Below are 21,351 nucleotides of genomic sequence, written 5' to 3' on the forward strand. Positions count from 1 at the left end.
AATACCTTCTCCTATGGCTGCATATAAAATCATTTTTCTCAATGTTTCAAAGCTTAATACAATCACTATTCTTATTGTTTGCATGTTTCGTGATTTTAATTTATTGTTGGTATTCATTTTTAGGCTTAAGCAAATCCTCTCTCATTGGCTTAACTACATCAAGATCTTCAACAAGCGCAGCACCAGCACCACTAACTCCCACCTCTGGACCACCATCCAGCAGTAGTTTAAACTGTGTGTAATTGTTTGATGTGAAAGCTTAGTGAATTTTTATTTTACTTATGATTTTGGTTTTTCATTTTTAGCCATGCCATCTTTGGGCTCAGAACACAGACCACCATTGGCAGCGGCAAGGCCCAAGTGTAATAGCATTTTACATCTGTTTGGCGAATGGTTATTTGAGGCTGCCCATATAGGGGGTGATGCCTGGCTAATGAATACAAAAAGTAAGCATGAAAACCCCTAGGAAAATTAAATTTATTTATTCAAATTCTTTTCTTCCTTTAAGAACAAGCTTCAGAGGCCAGTAAAAGGCCCTCCTCGATGATTATGGAGAATCGTAAGGGTAGCATATCCTTATCGCAGCCAAATTCTTTAAATGATCCCTCGAGTTTGCCACCCACCTTGACCATTGACAAATATGAGTCTGGTCGAGCTGAAGCCATTGGCACTTTGTGCAAAATTTTTTGTGCCAAAAAGACCGGCGAGGAAATTCTACCAGTGTATTTGGCTCGATTTTATATGGCTCTGCAGCAGTGCCTGAAAATTACCGAATCCAAAGAGTGTGATGAAACCCTGGCCAGTATTTTGCTAAATTCTGCAGATCTATTTCGTTTGGACTTGGATGGCATACATGTTTTGTTGCCCTCCTTCATTGCGGCCTTGGAAATTGTTTTACCCGCCAAAGATCTGAAGATAAAAACACAAGCTATGCAATTTAATAAAACCGAACTGAGGCGTTCGGCCATACAGATATTGCTCTCGATTTTAACTTTACCTTTGCATTTTCAAACTCTGCCCATTAGAGATTTAACCAATGAAACATCGGAAAAGTAAGTTTCTCTTAAAGTTGAATTTTTCTAAACTTAACAAAAATTCGTTTTGTCTTTAGAATTGTCACATTCATACAGTTGAAGCCACGCTTAATCAATATTCTAATGAATGCCTTGCAAGTGGAAACCGATGCCCAAAACACTCACATGTTATTGGGTGGACTCTTGTTAACCGTTCAAGATGCAGTTACTTTTGAAGATAGCGAATCACTGGCTACAGAACATCATAATATACATGGTGGTTCTCCCTCCCCAGGCCATCATGGTAATTCCGAATCGAATATATTGAGTTCAGGTAAGACATACATATATTTTTAAAATGGGTGTACATAAATAAATAGAAATGATTTTTAAAATTTCCAAAAAAGGCAAATAGAATTAGAATTAACAAAAATTTATTTTTCTTTGATCAGTCATTTTTCATTTAAATTTTTTTTTATAAATGCGCTTAATAGATGGCCTCATACAAGAAGTGTTAGATAACTTAGTTCTCGTTGTATTTAATATGCAGAATCATAAGTACAGTAAGGGTCATGTGGTTTGCAACTTTATTAACTCAGAAGCAGTATAACTTCAAGCAGAGATACATTTTCTGGCATTCAATATGAGGTAGCCACCTTAGTAGGAATTTAACTCAATAGCCTTACAATTGGCTGTATCTTCCAGCCATTTAAATTTGTTAGATCAGATGGAAATACTCCCTTACTTTTTGTCCATATCGGTTTTTTAATTTATAGTTTTGGATTAACAGACGTGCGAATATAAACCTAGGTTGCAGCCTATTTACTCTGTGGCCTTATGTCTAATATGTTCGGCCTGGAAGAGAGAGAGACAAAGAAGACAACATACTATGATGCACATCAGTAGAACGAAACAAGTATTGGGTTGCCTAAAAAGTAATTGCGGATTTTTTAAAAGAAAGTAAATGCATTTTTAATAGAACTTAGAATGAACTTTAATCAAATATATAATTGCCATTTTGTTCGATAACTTTTTGCCATCTTCCTGGCAAATTTAGTATTCCACGCTCATAAAACTTCTGGCCTTTATCTGCAAAAAACCGAACAATGGGCGATTTTATAGCCTCATCATTGCCGAAAGTTTTACCATTTAAGGAGTTCTGCAAAGATCGAAATAAATGGTAGTCTGATGGTGCAAGGTCAGGGCTATATGGTGGATGCATCAAAAGTTCCCAGCCAAGCTCACTCAGTTTTTGGCGAGTGACCAAAGATGTGTGCGGTCTAGCGTTGTCCTGGTGGAACATGACACCTTTACGATCGACCAATTCTGGTCGCTTCTCCTTGATGGCTGTATTCAATTTGTCCAATTGTTGACTGTAAACATACGAATTAATCGTTTGGTTCCTTGGAAGCAGCTCAAAATATACCACACCCTTCCAATCCCACCAAACAGACAGCATAACCTTCTTTTGGTGGATATCAGCCTTTGAAGTGGTTTGAGCTGGTTCACCATGCTTGGACCATAATCGTTTTCGACTAACGTTGTTGTAAACAATCCATTTTTCATCTCCAGTTATGATTCGTTTTAAAAACGGATCGAATTCATTGCGTTTAAGGTGCATATCACAAGCGTTGATTCGGTTTGTTAAATGAATTTCTTTCAATACATGTGGTACCCATATTAAAATTGACGCCAAACAAACAAATGTAAACAAAATTTCGCGCACTTTTTTTCTAAAGCAAGCTAAAAGTAACAGCTGATAACTGACAGAAGAAAGAATGCAATTACAGACTCACAAGCCGTTGAAAAAATTTGTCAACGCCGACTATATTACTACTATATTACCTACAATTACTTTTTGGGCAACCCAATAAAAGCGTGCTAAGTTGGACCGGGCCAAATCCTACATATCCTCGACCATGGATCGCATTTATCAATTTTTCGCCCCATATATCTTTATAGGCAAACAAAGGATATTGGATAAGAATTGCTATGCTATTGTGGTTAGAGGGAAAGTTTCCCAGCGTTCTTAAGAGATATACTTCAGGAAGCTCTACGTGCAACAGCGAAGTGAGCTACCGAAAGTGGTCTGGGTAAAAATCCGTGCAAGACAGAAATAGTTTCTTTCAGCAAGAGATACAAGTTGCCTACTGTGGAACCTCGACAGGAAATTGAACTTCAAATTCAACATTTTGGAAAGGGCAAGAAAGGCAACTCTTCCTCTGTACTCCTGCAAGAGAGCCATTGGCAAAATTGGAGGTTTAGACCGCGTGCCATGCATTGGGTATATACTGCAGTGGTTAGACCTATAATGCTATATGGTGTTGTGGTATGGTGGACGGCGCTTCAATAGTCCACCTACTGCGCAATACTTAACCGGATCCAAAGGATGGCTTGTTTGTGCATCACAGCCGCACTGAGGACTAACTACACCATCTGATGCATTGGATTTAATGCTACATCTTATGCCTCTGGTCATTGTGGCTAAACAAATTCCAGCGACCACTGCCGTAAGGTTAAGGGAGCTTTCTCATTGGTCATGTGGCGGCTACGGATACTGTAAAATCTTTGATACAATATCCGATGTTCCAGGCAGTTCCAGATAAAAAGTACTGTACCACTATTCCTGATAGAGCCGCTTGGAAATACGATATCCCTGGTCAATCCGATGGCAGCCGGCTGAAGGCATCGGATTGACCCAATGGAACTCTCATCGGCAAGGGCTGCCGCCTCAGTGTACGTGTTAGTCTTTTTTTTTCTCATGGGAAAAAGCACATCACGGAGTGCCTTCTTCGCACGCTTCTGGTCCGTGCCGGGATTGAAAAGAACAGGCCCTGGTTCTGCTCGGTTTGCCAAAACCGCTTCCATCATCGGTCGGTGTCGGTGAGTTGTAACCGGTGCATGGAGTGGGTACAATTCCGATCTAGCTCTGGCTTTACATCACTGCGGGAGTATAGTCATAGCCATATAGACAACAGTGGGTCACAAACGTCGTCGCCTTTTGCGTCCGTCCTCGTCGTCGGACTATGTGACCCATACCTCTCCTGTGCGGCAATATACGCAACAGCAGCATCCCTGCCCCAATATTTCCAGGCCAGTGCCGGGAAATGTATCATTTTTGCAATTGAATTGCAACGGTCTCCATGGCAAGATCGACGAGATTGTGGATTTTATGAGTCGGAAGAACATATTGGTTGCAGTGTCGTCAAGGAGACAAAGCTGACCAACACCTGCAGTTTGCACAGTTGTCACAGATACAACGTGCTACGTAAGGATCGCTCAATTTAATGGAGATGGGGGATTGGCCTTCGGAATACACCGTTCCGTGCAGAGTGACCTCTATATGGGGTGCATGGGGATAGCAGTCTGGTCCGGTACTGCCAAGATAGAGCTTTACAATGTGTACCTACCGCCGGTTGGTAGCTGTGTCCCAATTAATGACCCCGACATAAGTGGGTCACTATCTGGCCATAATCGTCTAGTTCTAGAGGACTTTAATGCACATCACACTTCATGGCATTCTTCCCTAGGTAACGACCATCGTGGCATAGCTTTGGCAGAGCAGATTGAAAGCTCCACTTTTTGCACGGTGAATGAGGATGCCTTCACTAGGATTACGAGGAGGTACAGCAGCTTGCCAGACATTTCAATTGCATCCCCTGATCTCCTGAGTGACGTATCCTGGCAAGCCGTAATCTCTTTAGGGTCAGACCACCTCCCCATCATTCTCACCATCGACCGACCACCCAACCTCATAACCTCTGAGCGCCGAACGTTTATCAATCAGAAGAAGGCTGATTGGGCTGGCTTCAGAGAGTATACCAATCGCCGCATCAGCGAACTGCCACCCCCCTCTCAGAAGAGCCTATGCCACCCGGCCTCTCACGGAGACTCTCCGCTCGATACCGCTGATTGTCCGCGACTGCCGTTGCATATCGGACATCATCGGTTCAGCCTGTGTGGTGCTCACAGTTATCCCGTGCCAGGTTTAGCAGAATCTATGGTGGTGGGTTCAAAAGATTCCGCCCGCTCGTACTAAGCAAGTTTTTACCTGTTTTTATATATGGCTATTGCATAGATCTGTTTATCAGGTTGCACATCAGTAGATATTGCACCTCAGTCTAACTCTGCATATAGGTTCATTCGAGTAAATATATAATATCGATCTTCCGATTTGATTTCTTGAACTCTTACGTTAAGTTGTTTTTTCTAAAAATAAGCGGATACAGTTGATTGTTTTTACTGGCATGTTGTTAGATTTCTTGTGCTTTAATTACATTTATTATAGGTTTCACTCCAAGTTTTTTCTTTAAATTTAATATTAAAACTGTTAGCCTTTTTTCTTGACAAGTCTGTTTGCTTTATTTAAAGATTATCTATTTTATTTAAAAAAAATCCAATTTATTTTTAATTTTTATTTTCTTTCTTTTATATTTTTTTATGTTTCATAATCAAATGTTTATTACATCTTATGTTCATCTTGTGTATGCCAAAAACGACAACCTACAACCCTGAGAATAGCTTGTTCGGAACGATCAGCTTCCATAGCAAGTGTTGGCAATTCTAGTCTAGGTGCCCACAGTAATGTCACCATTGGCAATTCCGTTGCGGCTGGTTCAACAGCGGCCGATTCATATCATGGTTCAGGCACACTCAATGCTCGTGATAGTGCATCTCAGCATGATTATCCCAGTTTAACGTTTTTCGACGATTTGCCATTGGAAGCATTACATGAATATGAAACAGCCACGGGTTATGGTAAATAATTTTTTTTTTTGTTATTTTCATCTTTTTATGTTGTGTTGTTGTTGGTGTGGTTTTGTTATTATTCCAATAATTTGCAGTTATTTGTGAAATGTTTTTGGCAAATTTTTCGATTTTATAAAATTTTAATAACAACTTTAATTTCAAATTTAAGATAATGCCCATGCCTTGTTCGTCCATGCCACATACTTGGTATGTCATCGCTTGATTTCTTCGTGGAGAACGGACTTGAACGTTTCCTTGGCTGCCTTGGAATTGCTTTCGGGTCTGGCTCGTCTTTTTATACGTGATACCGGTAAGTGATTCTTTATTAACTTACGTTTTTTTTTTCTTTCTGATATAGTCTACATACTATGTTTGCTAAGCATTCTATATAAAAAATTTTATTTCTTGGTTTTGGGCTTATTTGGTTTATGTTGTTTAATTCCCAGCATTTTACCTTTTTGATTTTAAGTTCATTTCATTTTGGGATTTGTTTCCCCTTCCTTCTTTCGGCGAATATTTTTTGGAAATATATTTAAGTTTTTTCTTTGTAGAGATGTGTGTGTATGTGCTATATATGGTGTAAATAATTTATTTAGCAACTTTAATCCATTTTATAAGAATATAATGCATTAACAATTCTGTATACACATCTATATATGTTAAAGATTTTCATTTACAAATGATTCAATGGAATCCCATAAAAATCCATATTTACCGTGGTGCATAGGATTCTAAACAAGTAAAACGGTGTTAAGTTCGTCCGGGCCGAACTTTGGATACCCACTATCTCGGCTATATTTGTAAACCACCTTTCGTCATAATCCGGTGAAAAATGCATAACTTATGCCCCATAGCAGCTTAATCGAAATATGGTCCGATTTGGACCAAATTCGACACGGATATTGAGAGGTCTAATTAAGTTCAAGTCTTTGTTCAATTTTGTAGAAAAAAATATTGGTCTTTTTGGTAGCCATATCCAAACATAGACCATATCCAAACATAGACCAATCAAATTGGACAATAAATACGCCTTTTATGGGTCTAAAACCTAAAATCGAGAGATAGGTCTATATGGCAGCTATATCCAAATCTAAACCGATCTGGACCAAATTGAAAAGTGCTGTCGAAGAGCCTAACACTACTCCCTGTCCGAAATCTCGGCGAAATCGCACAATAAATGCGCCTTTTATGGATCGAAAACCTTAATCGAGAGGTCGATCTATATGGCAGCTATATCCAAATCTGAACCGATCTGTTCCATATTGCAGAATGATGTCGAGGGGCTTAACTTAACTCACTGTCCCAAATTTCGGCGAAATCGGACAATAAATGCGCCTTTTGTGGGCCAAAAACCTTATATCGAGAGATCCGTCTATATGGCCGCTATATCCAAATCTTAACCGATCTGGACCAAATTGAAGAGGGCTGTCGAAGACCCTAACACTACTCCCTGTCCCAAATTTCATCGAAATCGGTCAATGAATGCGCCTTTTATGGGTCTAAAACCTTAAATCGAGAGATCGGTCTATATGGCAGCTATATCCAAATCTGGATCTATCTGGGCCAAATTGCAGAAGGTTGTTGAAGAGCCCAACGCAACTTACTGTCCCAAATTTCAGCAATATCGAATAATAAATGTGGCTTTTATGGGCCTAAGATCCTAAATCGGCGGATCGGTCTATATGGGGGCAATATCAAGATATAGTCCGATATAGTCCATCGTCGAACTTAACCTGCTTATGGACAAAAAAAGAATCTCTGCAAAGTTTCAGCTTAATACCTTTATTTTTAAAGATTGGAGCGTGATTTCAACAGACAGACGGACGGACATGGCTAGATCGTCTAAGATTTTTGTGCTGATCAAGGATATATATATACTTTATAGGGTCGGAAATGAATATTTGTGTTTCAAACGGAATGACAAAATGAATATAGCCCCTTCCATCGGTGGTGGGTATGAAAATGTACATTGTAATTTCATTAAAAAGTACATAAATTCAAAATCTTAAACAAACAAATATGTTTCACAGTTGCTAAATAATAGCAACTCTGAACCTTGGAACCTTGTGATATTACACAAAGAAGAGAAATCATATTCGTTTTAACATCGAGGTAGAAATACATGATAAGGAAAATATATTTAAGCCTGACTTGTTTCTGTGAATTTGCCATAAGGTTCATGTATCATTTTTTATACCCACCTTCTTCCGTTTGTAACACCTCGAAATATTCGTCTAACATACCATAACGCACATATATTCTTGATCGTCTCGACGTTCTGAGTTTATTTAGCCATGTCCATTCGTCTGTCGAAATCATGATAGCGGTCGAACGCCTAAAGCTAGCCGCTGATCTCGCGAAGAAAACAGGGTACTACATTTTTTGATATCTGAAGGGGGGACGGACCCTCCCCCTCACCCCAATTTTCAGAAACGCCAGATCTAGGAGATGGTTGGTGAGGTTCAAGCGAAATTTTGTGTACTCTCTTATAGTAAACTAAAATTTGGTATCCAAATTTCGTATGGGGTACCAAGGGCGGCCGCCCCATCCCATAAACCTACCAAATATACATATATATAGATCAATCACGGGGACTCAAATATGGGACTCAAATGAAAGATATTTAAGATTAGAAAACGTATCTTATATCCAATTGTCGGAACAAGTGTTTGGGGGACCACCCCCAAACACCCCTACGTCGGACAAATTTACCGACCATGGCAATATTTGACTCAAATGAAAGGTATTTGCGAGTAGAATACGAATCTGATATCCAAAGGTGGGACAAAGTTTCTGGGGGTCCACCCCATTCCCAAAACACCACCCAAACAGGACTTATTTACTGACCATGACAATATGGGGGTCAACTGAAAGGTCTTTGGAAGTAAAACACGAATCTGATTTCAATATTCTGGGGCCATCCCTTCCCCATAACACCCCTCAAATAGGATGTATTTGCTGACCATTGCAATATGGGTCTGAAATAAGAGGTATTTTGGAGCAGAACAAAAATCTAATATATATTTTCAGGGCCAAGTCACAGAGCGGCCGCTGCATCCACCAAAACACCGGACATGTTTGCCAACTATGGAAATATGGGGCTCAAATAAAAAGTATTTGGGAATAGATCACGAATCTGATCAACTTTCGGAACCAACTGTCTAGGGGCTCAAATAAAAAGTATTTGGGAATAGACCACGAATCTGATCAACTTTCGGAACCAACTGTCTAGGGGACGCCCCACCCCCAAAACAACCCCCAAATAGAACGTATTTGCTCACCATGAAAATTTGGGTCTTAAAGAGAGTGGAGCTCGATATTGATAGTTTTTAGGGCCCATACTCCAAACCAGATATATTTGCAAACTTTTGCAATACGGGGCGCAATGAAAGGTATTTGAGATTAGAAACCAAATTTGATATTCATTTTTGGGGCCAATGACAATATGGGATTCAAATAAATGATATTTCAGAGTAGAGCACGATGCTGATATATTTTGGGGGCAGCGTTGCCGTTTTGGGCTTTTTCTTACAAAATTGGTAGGATTTACTTTCAATTATAAGGGTTTGGTCGAATGGACGGCCCATTTCGATTTTGATTTTTTATCCACCGCCATAAGACAGAAGGTATATTAAATTTGGTCGTTCCGTTTAAAATTCTAAAACCATTCGACCATCCGTCCGTCTGTTGAAATCACGCTACAGCCTTCAAAAATTGAAATATTGAGCTATCTGGCACATTGAATGGTGTTAAGATCACCAATATGCGCGTGGGGTATGGTCTAGAACGGATTGTATCTTAGGTTCTATTTAGATCGATCCCCTGAATTAAGGCCCATAAAAAGCGAATTTATTGCCCAATTTCTCTGAAATTTGACACAGTGAGCTGTGTTTTGTGTCTATATAGTGAAACAAATTATTCGCTGTAATATATTTAAATCGTATCTCGAAAATTTAAATATGTAAATACGAACAACAAATAGAGATGACTTTTGAAATGAATGTTGAAATGAATGTTGAAAATATCCCATCTAAACCATATTTGCAAGGGGATTTTTGGGGTTTTCCCCACATATACCGAACTTCCGATTGAAAGTAGATTATATCTGGATATAGCTGCCATAAATATCGATCCCCCGATTTACGGTCCCGAACATATATAAGACCAATTTAAAACCCGATTTCACAGGAATTTGGAACAGTGACTTGCGGCAAGTTTGGTCTAGAACAGGTCATACTTCGATATAGCTATTATGGATTAAAAATGGTGCATATTTCACCGGAATGTTGTTAATATATACTCGAAATTGTGGATATCCAAAGTTCGGCCCGGACAAGTTAATATTTCTTTACTTGTTTTATGTTATACTAGCTGGCCCGTTGTGATTCGCTAAATCTATAAGTGTTTGCGGCCCTGTTTTGACATGGTTCAAGTTTGAAAATTATTTATATTTGTATTTCACTCTCATATAACTTTTATTATTGGGTTGCCCAAAAAGTAATTGCGGATTTTTCATATAGTCGGCGTTGACAAATTTTTTCACAGCTTGTGACTCTGTAATTGCATTTTTTCTTCTGTCAGTTATCAGCTGTTACTTTTAGCTTGCTTTAGAAAAATAGTGTAAAAAAAGTATATTTGATTAAAGTTCATTCTAAGTTTTATTAAAAATGCATTTACTTTCTTTTAAAAAATCCGCAATTACTTTTTGGGCAACCCAATAGAATCCCACATTGTTCCGCTTGGTAAACATGCCAATTTGGGGCATAATTTTGGGGTGGGATGACTCCTCGGGAGTTGACCTAAATTTGTATATAATTTTCGTGTTCTACTCTCAAATGCCTATCGTTCGAGTCTCATCTTGTCCAGTTACTATTATCTAGCTAGCTATTATCTTTTTGGCAACACTGGTTTAAACAGCTCACGCACGTTTTGTGTTTTATTTTACTTTCAAACATCTTCAGATTGGTCTATAATTTAACCATGAGGCCCCTCGGACACAAACGAATACATTTTCATGCCAGATTTGTACTCTACTTTTAAATACATTTCATTTGATACCCATATTGCCCAAAGCGGTGAAAGAGTCCTGTTGGGGGTTTTTGGGACCACTCCGAACACTTTGGGTGAAATTTGTATACTATTGGGTTGCCCAAAAAGTAATTGCGGATTTTTCATCTAGTTGGCGTTGACAAATTTTTTCACAGCTTGTGACTCTGTAATTGCATTCTTTCTTCTGTCAATTATCAGCTGTTACTTTTAGCTTGCTTTAGAAAAAAAGTGTAAAAAAAGTATATTTGATTAAAGTTCATTCTAAGTTTTATTAAAAATGCATTTACTTTCTTTTAAAAAATCCGCAATTACTTTTTGGGCAACCCAATAAGTTCGTACTCTACTCTTAAATACCTTTCGTTTGATACCCATATTGTCCCAATCGGTAAACATGTCAGTGCGGGGGGGTTTTGCGGGGTGGGGAGGCTCCTCGGACACCAAGGAATAAATTTTTATGTCTGATTTGTACTCTACTTTTAAATACCTTTCATTTGATAGCCATATTGCCCAAAGCGGTGAAAAAGTCCTGTTGGGGGGTTTTGGGGGTGGCGGACCCCCGAACCCTTTGGACGTACTCTACTCTTAAATACCTTTCATTTGATACCCATATTGTCACAATCTGTAAACATGTCCGTCCGGGTGCGTATCCTCAGGTTTTTTGACCCAAAAATTTAATACCAATTTCGTGTTTTTGTGGTACCATAAGGAGACATACAAAATTTCGCTTAAATCGGTGCACGCATCTCCGAAATCTATCGTTTTTGAAAATTGTGGTATGAGGGAAGGCCCGCCCCTTCCTTCGGATATCAAAAAATGTAGTACCCTATTTTCATCGGGGGCCCAAACTCTACCATCTGTAAAAATTTATGAAAATCGGTTCAGCCGTTTTTCAGTCTATACGGAACAGACAAACAAAGCGTAAAAATTTAATTTTTTATTATATAATATATTATATACGCTCTTTACCGCTGGTAGTAAGTATCGGTTTCTTGTAGAGCAAACAAACTCCATCCAAAGAAACATCTATTGAGCATCTATATTATTCTATACCGAATTTCGAAACTACTGTCATGTGTATTGGTTATGGCGATAAATAGCATCGCTGAGTATTTTAAATTTATAATTGTCAACATTCAGTGTTGTTTTGGCTCGTCCTAAATCATTTGCTTGGGTTCAGATTGATTTTAAAGAATCTAGTATTGTTAAAGCACATCAACATTGATATATGACATCATAGATTAAAGAATAGAATAAAATTGAAACTAATCCTCTTAAAAGAAATTGTGGAGTTTGTATAATTTTACATATTTCTAAATGTCCCGTTTCATATTAAACTATTATAAAATGGATTTTAGTCATATTTTAATCATTTTTTGACTACAAATTTATTAAAAATTCTTAAAACCCCTAACAAAAGTTTTCTTGTTGTTTTTTATTCTCTTCTTTTCAAAACTACTAATCCTGGGAATATGTATCGTATCTAAATATTGATTTTCATTTAAATTTGTATGTACATTGGTTTTGTAACATCATTGGCATACTACTTAACAAACGAATGTCCCATTAAAATTTCATTTTTTGAAAATTGCGTTTGTTTCATATGAAATCATATCAAATGATTCTTGTAATATATTCATATTTAACTTGAACATTTTTGTACTTTGTCCATTTGTCTCATTTAAATTGCATACAACCATCCACATCAACAACGATATTACCATTACCATTACTCATTCTCATTCAACTATGCCTTTGTTTAACGAAAAATTACCAAATAAAAACAATTCCTTATGTAAAACCAAATTCATTAATTGCTGCAGCTCGGAAATTTACTAACGGTAATTAATAATATTGATAAGACTAACACAGGTTGTTTCTCTTTCTTCTTTTGTTTTCTTTCTTTCTCTTTTCATCTTGGATTTAATTTAAACCATGCCAACATACATGCATACACCACAACTCGATTTAACTTTTAAAACAACACCATAACTGGAAAACAATTATTCACCACATTCTTCTTCCTAATCTATTACTTCTCTATTTATATGAAATTCCAACTAAATAACACTTCAATATATATATATATATATAAAATATATGTATATTTAATATACATATCTATATATTATCATGGGTCCATTATGTGGGTTAAATTATCACCAAACATTTTTCCATGTTTTTTTTTTTCTTTGTACATTCTAAACGTTTTAAAAATCTATGTACCACCTACAATACCATACACCACACATTTCAAAACCTAACTACTGAACTCACAAAACCATAAACAAAATGTTGTATATAATACCATAACCATGTTGGTGGATACAATCTCAATCAATCAATGATTCCAATGAATGCCCAAAACAATCAACAACCAAAATATCACATAAATCACATTTAAAACGAAAACGAAAACCAAACCAAACCAATCCAAAACAATTTGAATAAAATACCATTCACACTACCTAGAAACTTTAGTTAAAATTGAAGAACCAAGTCAAAATCTTACGATAATTTCCACAGACGCCTTGGAATGCAAGCGAGCCGTTAAATGGATTTGCGATTATATATGCTATCAGTGTTCGAGACCGCCACAGGCCCATAGCAAGGATCTGCACAGCACTATTGTGGCCGCATTCCAATGCACATCGGCCTGGTTGATGCAACATCCCTACTTGTTGCAGGATAAGGATTGCTTGCAAACCGTATTAGAGGTGGTTGAATTGGGTATATCCGGCACCAAGAGTATTGGCAAATCCGGTGATATACCAAAGTTTAAAGATGAAAAGGAATTGAAACCAGCTTCTATGCGTGTTCGTGATGCTGCTGAGGCTTTGTTGACAATCATTCTGGAACAAGTTGGTTATTTTCCCAGTGAATGCGGTCCCGAGTCAATATCATCGCTATTGGATGAGGTCGCTTTGATGAAGCATTGCAATTCATTGGACGCCACAAATGGTTCTTCAATTTCAACTGAACATGCCATATCGAAGTTTAAATATTTCGTTACGGAAAACTCAACGATATTGGCTTTGTTGGAGGAGCCCTTGGGCAATGATCAGGATCCGCAGCCAACTGTAACATGTAAGTACTATACATTATTCAATACTATTTTCCATGTCCATGTATGAAAAAAAAACTTTCAGTGAGATTTTCTATAACAATAAAACCCTAAATGCAGGGTATGCCTGAGAAACTTACCTATTTGGGTTGCCCAAAAAGTAATTGCAGATTTTTCATATAGTCGGCGTTGACAAATTTTTTCACAGCTTGTGACTCTGTTATTACATTCTTTCTTCTGTCTGTTATCAGCTGTTACTTTTAGCTTGCTTTAGAATAAAAGTGTAAAAAAAGTATATTTGATTAAAGTTCATTCTAAGTTTTATTAAAAATGCATTTACTTCCTTTTAAAAAATCCGCAATTACTTTTTGGGCAACCCAATATTTGAGAAAACTCCCGAGCGGTGAGTTCCCCCAGATTGTTTTACTTTCCAGTCATTTGTCATCATGCTCTGGTCTAGGGATCAGCAGGCCTTCGTCGTCTAGATCTTCTTTTCTAAAGGTCGCTCACTTGTTGCTATGCATCGTGCCTTCCGTCTCGCTTTGAAACTCCTCCTCATAGACTTGTTTCTGGCCTTAGTTCGATTCTGTCGTGGTTTAACTCATTTCGGGGATGTGAAAGTGTTGCTAAACGCAGAAATGGACGTCAACGGAGCATCAGAACTCCGGAAAATATCGAAAGAGTGAGGCAGTTAGTTGTGCATTATTCCCGGCGTTCGGCATGCAAACATGCAGCTGCTATGGGAATTTCTGACACCACTGTTCGACGAATTCTTCTTCAAGATCTTAAATTTCATATCAATAAATTGGCTGTTTCGCAAGAATTAATTTTAACAAGCAAAAAGGTGTTAAGTTCGGCCAGGCCGAACTTTAGATACCCACCACCTCGAGTATATATGTAAATCACCTTTCGTCAAAATTCGGCAAAAAATGTATACCTTATACCCCATATCAGCTATATCGGAATATGTTCCGATTTGGATCAAATACGAATAAGTACAAGTCATTGTTCAATTGTGTATAACAAAATATTGGTCTTTTTAGTAGCCATATCTAAAAATAAACCGATTTGAGCCATATACGACACGGATGTCGAAAAGTCTAATACAAGTAATTGTGTCAAATTTCAGTGAAATCGGACTATAAATGTGCCTTTTATGGGGTCAAGACTTTTAATCGAGATATCGGTCTATATGGCAGCTATATCCAAATCTGGACCGATTTGGGCCAAGTTGCAGAAAAAAAAGAGCCTAACACTACTCACTGTCCCAAATTGCGGCGAAATTCGACAATAAATGCGCCTTTTATGGTCCCAAAACCTTAAATCGAGAGATCGGTCTATAAGGCAGATATATCCAAATCTGGACCGAAATTAAAGAAGAATGTCGAAGGGCCTAATTTAACTCATTGTCCCAAATTTTGGCGAAATCGGGCAATAAATACACCTTTAATGGCCCCAAAACTTTAAATCGAGAGATCGGTCCATATGGCAGCTATATCCAAATCTGGACCGATCTTGGGCAAGTTGAAGAAGGATGTCGAGTAGCCTAACACAACAACACAACCTTTTATGGGCGCAAGATCTTAAATCGAGAGATCGGTCTATATGACAGCTATATTCAAATCTGGACCGATCTGCGCCAAATTGAAGAAATAAGTCGAAGGGCCTAACACAACTCACTATCCCAAATTTCAGGAAAATCGGATAATAATATGGCTTTTATGGGTATAAGACCCTAAATCGACGGAGCGGTCTATATGGGGGCTATATCAAGACATAGTCCGATATAGCCCATCTTCAAACTTGGGAGGGGAGCAGCTCATATCATCGCGGTATAATCGAGGTGACTATATTAAACCTGGAAGGAGGGGAAGAGGTTTCCGATCGGATACCGGAGATGAACCTTGAGGTCGAGTGCGAGGCACTGCTGCCATCGGCGCAGTCTTGGATTGACGGGACCCAAGTATTGCCATCTGGAAGATTATGTTACACGGATGGATCAAAGCTAGGGGACAGAGTGGGCCTGAGGGTCTACATTGAGAACCCAGCGACTGAGATCTGTTTTAGACTGCCTGACCATAACACTGTCCTGCAGGCGGAGTTTCGGGCATTCGATTACGGAATGCGTGAGGTGGTGTGGTGCTAACGCGAGCACATCGAGGGTGAAGTAAAATTGCTATAAAGGAAATTTCCCCTCCTAATGCTGGTAATATTTGTGAGGTACTATGCCATGTAAAACTTCTCTGCAAAGAGGTGTTGCACTGTGGCACACCGTTCGGACTCGGCTATAAAAAGAAAGCCCCTTATCATTGAGCTTAAACTTGAATCGGACTGCACTCATTTATATGTGAGAAATTTGCCCCTATTCCTTAGTGGCATGTTCATGAGCAAAATTTGCATTTGCAATAACAACCAGGACGGTGAGGTCACGAACAGGCTTGCAGTGTGAGAAGGAGATTAACGCCTTCTCTGAAGATGGCAAAATCCGCATCGTTTGGGTGCTGGACCATAACGGAGTAAGGGGGAATGCAATCGTTTGGCGGCGAAGGCCAGAGGAACCAAAGGTGACCACCAGCTTTCTTTGTACAACACTGATGCCATTTTATTGTATCAAGATATCTCTTCATACACATCTGAGGGAGGCGGTTGCGGGTAAAAGGAGATATTGAGCTGAAACTTTGCACAGATTCTTTTTTTTTTGTCCATAAGCAGGTTAAGTGGGAAGATGGGCAATATCGGACTATATCTTGATATAGCCCCCATATAGACCGATCAGCCGATTTGGGGTCTTAGGCCCATAAAAGCCAAATTTATTACCAGATTTTGCTGAAATTAGGGACACTGAGTTGTGTTAGACCCTTCGACATCCTTTTTCAATTTAGCCCAGTTCGGTCTAGATTTGGATATGGCTGCCATATCGACCGATCTCTCGATTTATGGTTTTGGGCCCATAACAGGCGCATTTATTGTCCGATATCTCCGAAGTTTGGGACAGTGTGTTGTGTTAGGTCCTTCGAGATCTTATTAGACCACTCAATGTCCATGACGAAGTTGGTAGTTGGTTCACCGGACTATGATGAAAGTTGGTTTACATATACACGAGGTGGTGGGTATCCAAAGTTTGGCCCTGCCGAACTAAACACCTTTTGACTTGTTAAATATAATTTCATGTAAATGTTTCCCGAAACTCCGATTTTTTTTAATGCCTTTGAATAAAAATGGACCGATGGTGCCATCAGCTCATAAATTACTCCAAATTGTTGTTATTGGGGTTGCATTGGTAATTGGTAAGATGTGACAGTTTAGCTTTTTTATGTATCCAGAAATGAGCCATCGAATATAAAGACCACAGAGTATGAATTTTGTTATTAATTTCAATGATTTGCAGTGGTTGCTTATTTGTGAGTTTCTCCATGATGAAATGGCAGGGTATACTGAACACCTTTCACTTTCACAGTTCACATTTGGACACAGTTAACAACCAGTGCTGCCACCCTGAGGCCACCGTAGCGCAAAGGTTAGCATGTCCGCCTATGACGCTGAACGCCTTGGTTCGAATCCGGGCAAAGCTATCAGAAAAAATTTTCAACGGTGGTTTTCCACTCATGTAAAACTTCTTTCCAAAGAGGTGTCGCATTGCGGCACGCCGTTTGGACTCGGCTATAAAAAGGAGGCCCCTTATCATAGAGCTTAAAACTTGAATTGGACAGCACTCTTTGCTATGTGAGAAGTTTGCCCCCGTTTCTTAGTGGAATGTTCATGGGCAAAATTTGCAATTTTGCTGCCACCCTGAAAAACTTAGTTCATAAAAATCATTCTTTATGTCAGGTCAGAAACTATGTTCTTTCCTATACTCTTGGCCATTAAGAGAAGAAAAATCCAATTATCGTCTATATTGTTTAATGCTTCCTTCCAATCATATGCTTCTTTACCTATCCCCAGTGTTAATACGCGGTCCATTTGGTCGTCATGCTTGGACCATGCAATTGAGGCATTTACCACGAAGTAAGTCTGGCACAAAATATCACGCTGTCAACCCTGGACGTCCCATACCAATGAACGAGGTACCCCAGCGTATAGAGTTCGATCAGAAACATTTCCCCGAAGGTGTTGAAAAGGTTACACCATGTGTTGCTGATTTCTCCATACCGACATTCGAACAGATACGCGAACAATATGGCACGGAAAGTATTAAACAATTGGAGACCATGTTGGAAAATCAAACTATACACGAAAAGTTAGCATGGGCTGAGACTGATAATAGTTCGGATTCTCTATCACATGCCCAGGAGAGTGTACCACCCACAGTGTGTCATGAATTTCAAGCGGCACGTTTATTTTTATCACATTTTGGTTTTCTCACATTCGAAGAGAGAAATCCCAACAGTCCTGCTGAGAGTTTAGGTTCTCCCCCCCAGAGGCCTTTGATTGTCTTGGATACCAAGAGAACGAATTTTGCCGCAGAACTGAACTCTTTGGATAAGTTAAGTGCCCGTACCTATGATACTGTGCATGTTTTTTATGTTAAAGCTGGACAATCTACGGCTGAGGAGATTGTGGGCAATATGAATGAGGAGAATTTGCGCACATTGGATCCACATTTTGGCAATATGTTGATGACTTTGGGTAAGTGGAGGTCAATGAAATTGTATTCCAAACGAAAAGCCAATTCAATTTTCTCTCCACAGGCTGGCCTGTTAACATAAAGGAACATTCTGGTTGGTCCGGTCTGGTTAGTACTTCTTGGTTCTTAAAATCCAACACAACGAAAACGGAAGACAAAACTCATAATCACCAATTACCGAGCGATATGAGATTTAATGGAGAAAGCAAAGTTTTGTATTGGGCTGATGTTTCATCGGAAATTGCCTTTGTGGTGCCAACTGAATGGAATTTACATTCGGACATTGATGGTTGCTGTCATTCCTCCAGCGGTGATTCGGCAAATGTTTGGTCTAGGACATCTGTGGATGTCACCAACTTAAATGAGGCAAATAAAAACTCTACACAACGCTCGCGAAATCTTTCTTTGGAATTGGATAAAAACAAGGATCCCATACCTCCCACCCGGCGTAAGGCAAATGCCATGAAACCGGCATTGCTGTCGCAGCCACCAGCTAAAATTTTCTTGGTGTGGTTAGAATCATTTGAGGATCTATTGAGTTTCCCTATAGGTGAGTGAGGATTGGAGACGCCATTGTAAATGGCATAACTTCCAGATGTTTTTCTTTGCAGAGGAATTGCTACCCTATACTAAGACAGGAGAGGAGGCCAATATATTACAACTTCCCAGAGCTGCAGATGTTCATGTGATTTTCATACACGCTCTGCAATCAGGCTTGCTTAGGGTTAAATTGCAGGGTCCACCAGGACGCATGAGCTTCGCCACACCCCTGGTCGATGGCATGGTGCTGAGTAGAAGGGTCGTTGGCAATCTTGTGCGACAAACCGCTCATAATATGGCCAAGAGAAGGCGTCTGGACAATGATAAGTATGTGTAAGAGGTTTTTGTTTTAAGTCATATCATTAATATGAACTTTTTCCCCTGCTAGCTTCCAACCTCCTCATGTAAGACGCCGCTTAAAGGTCCAAGATATTGTTCAAAAATACAAAATGGATTTATCAGAGCCCGAATTGTTGGCTCATTTATTTAAGTCTTCATTTTGAATGCAGTATTCACACTTTATACATCCCCTTATATAATCCTAATATTAACTATTTATTTATTTTTTTTTTAATTAACAACATATACACAAGCATATACTTTTAAAGTATACTTACATAGAGATAATTTTATTAATATATATTTTCCTTGGTTTTGTGGATCATTGTTGTCTCTCTACTATGATAGTCTGATAAGTACATTTGTTATAAATACTCCAATACTAATTTTAGTATTAATTCCTTTTTTTTGATTTATAACAAATCTTTTATATAAAGCACACAAAGTTATTTTACTTTAAAAATCATGTAAAAATGAATATTTTTTTGTAAGTCAACGCGTTTTATTGACTGTTCGTTATGGTTTGTTATCATGGTCTAAGATGTGCTTAAAATTTGAGTGTTGGTCTCATGGCGCTTGCCAAAATATTTCTCGAGCCAATTGTAGCCTATTGCGATGGAACAAACAATGGTAAGTTGATCACTCTATAAATCCTTGCTACAAAGGCGCTTCACTTAAATATGTTCCGAATCAGCACGGTTCTTGACTCTTTTTATATCCACCACCATAGGAGTCATTCCGTTTGTAACACCTCGACATATTCTTCTTAGACACCATAAAGTATATCAGCCCTATTCTGAATAATAATTCCCTGGGAGTTTATTCCCTACTCCCTTTTCCCCTATTCTGAATAACAATTTACTGGGAGTTTGTTCCCTAATCCCCTTTTCCTTATTCTAAACAAACTTCGAAAAAGGGAAATCTCTCCCAGGAAAAAAGTTGCTATTCTGAATCGATATAAAAGGGAGAATGAGGCGATAAAATTTGGGCAAATTCCCCCAAACAAATGAAAGGAAGTTAGGATAAAAAATTGTAAATTTTATGTTTTTATAAAAAAAAAAATGGTACCACTTCTTATTACTTACGAACAATTGAAATTATTTTTCACTTTTTCATCAAAAACAAGTACACATTTTGTTAGGTTCTCCCGGTTTAAATATGTCGTGTACACACCATAGAAGATTTTCCTAAGTTTTTCAATTTCATTGGCACTCCGTTCCGAGTCGGATACTTAAAGGAGGTCGCTTATTATTGAGCTTAAAGTGGAATCGGGCGGCAATCAATGCTGTGCAAGAAGTCTTCTGCCTGTTCCTTAATGGAATGTTAGTGGTCAATTATTCAAAGATACTTGGCACCACATTTGGCAGCATTTACTTCACAGGAGTAAGAATAAGTCGGTAGCACTATGTCCAGCAGCCGTCCCAACCACCAAGAAAAGTGGGCGCCGTCCGGAAATGTCGATTAGATTTTCAAGTGCTAGTTCCATAAAAGTGGGCCTTTAGATAAAACGGTGTATCAGGCAGACCACCACAGCATTTATACGATTCAGCCACATTAACTCCTTTTGGCAAGGGAAAATGCCAACATGCAGGATGTGTGCCCCGCATGCAACCAGGGACAACACGCCACAATTAATCTGTCTATTAGACCACTCTGGAAGCATCTAATTTAGCCAACGATTGTTGGATGAAGACGGAAAGTTGTTATCACTGCACATAAATATGGTGACAAGCTGTAGGCCATAATTGTGCACTATTAAAATACAAAAACTAAAACAAACATTACAAAAGCAATAGTAAACATGTTTGTAAACTTTTTTTATCCACCTTTATAACTTATTTTTGCTAATTTTTCCATTTTATGTCCTTTTCCCAAAAAATAATAGTAAAATGTTTAGCCAAAATAAAACAGCTGAAGCAAAACAACTGTTTTCGAGAATTCGAAATTCCCTCTCCCAAAAATTTCCTCTCCCCAAT

At 38.6% G+C, this 21,351-nt stretch overlaps 1 protein-coding gene across 16 annotated transcripts in view; it reads left to right on the forward strand.

The window, feature by feature from the left end:
* LOC106091622 (ral GTPase-activating protein subunit beta) overlaps window positions 1-19,775 on the forward strand; it is a 35,269-nt gene extending 15,494 nt beyond the window's left edge. Inside the window, exons 7-18 of one of the 16 annotated variants that reach the window (XM_013258183.2) lie at window positions 124-234; window positions 306-446; window positions 509-1,052; window positions 1,112-1,347; window positions 5,535-5,771; window positions 5,932-6,072; window positions 12,632-12,649; window positions 13,281-13,895; window positions 17,815-18,498; window positions 18,561-19,046; window positions 19,108-19,363; window positions 19,425-19,774. In XM_013258183.2, coding sequence (XP_013113637.2) covers window positions 124-234; window positions 306-446; window positions 509-1,052; window positions 1,112-1,347; window positions 5,535-5,771; window positions 5,932-6,072; window positions 12,632-12,649; window positions 13,281-13,895; window positions 17,815-18,498; window positions 18,561-19,046; window positions 19,108-19,363; window positions 19,425-19,539 — 3,584 coding nt within the window. In that variant the 3' untranslated portion in view covers window positions 19,540-19,774. Of the gene's footprint in view, window positions 1-123; window positions 235-305; window positions 447-508; window positions 1,053-1,111; window positions 1,348-5,534; window positions 5,772-5,931; window positions 6,073-12,631; window positions 12,650-13,280; window positions 13,896-17,814; window positions 18,499-18,560; window positions 19,047-19,107; window positions 19,364-19,424 lie in introns of all 16 variants that reach the window. The other 15 variants (XM_013258187.2, XM_013258186.2, XM_013258199.2 and 12 more) reach the window with 15 other exon arrangements.
* The last annotated feature ends 1,576 nt before the right edge of the window (window positions 19,776-21,351 follow it).

This window comes from Stomoxys calcitrans, chromosome 3 (assembly GCF_963082655.1).
Source record: "Stomoxys calcitrans chromosome 3, idStoCalc2.1, whole genome shotgun sequence".
Classification (NCBI taxonomy): Eukaryota; Metazoa; Arthropoda; class Insecta; order Diptera; family Muscidae; genus Stomoxys; species Stomoxys calcitrans.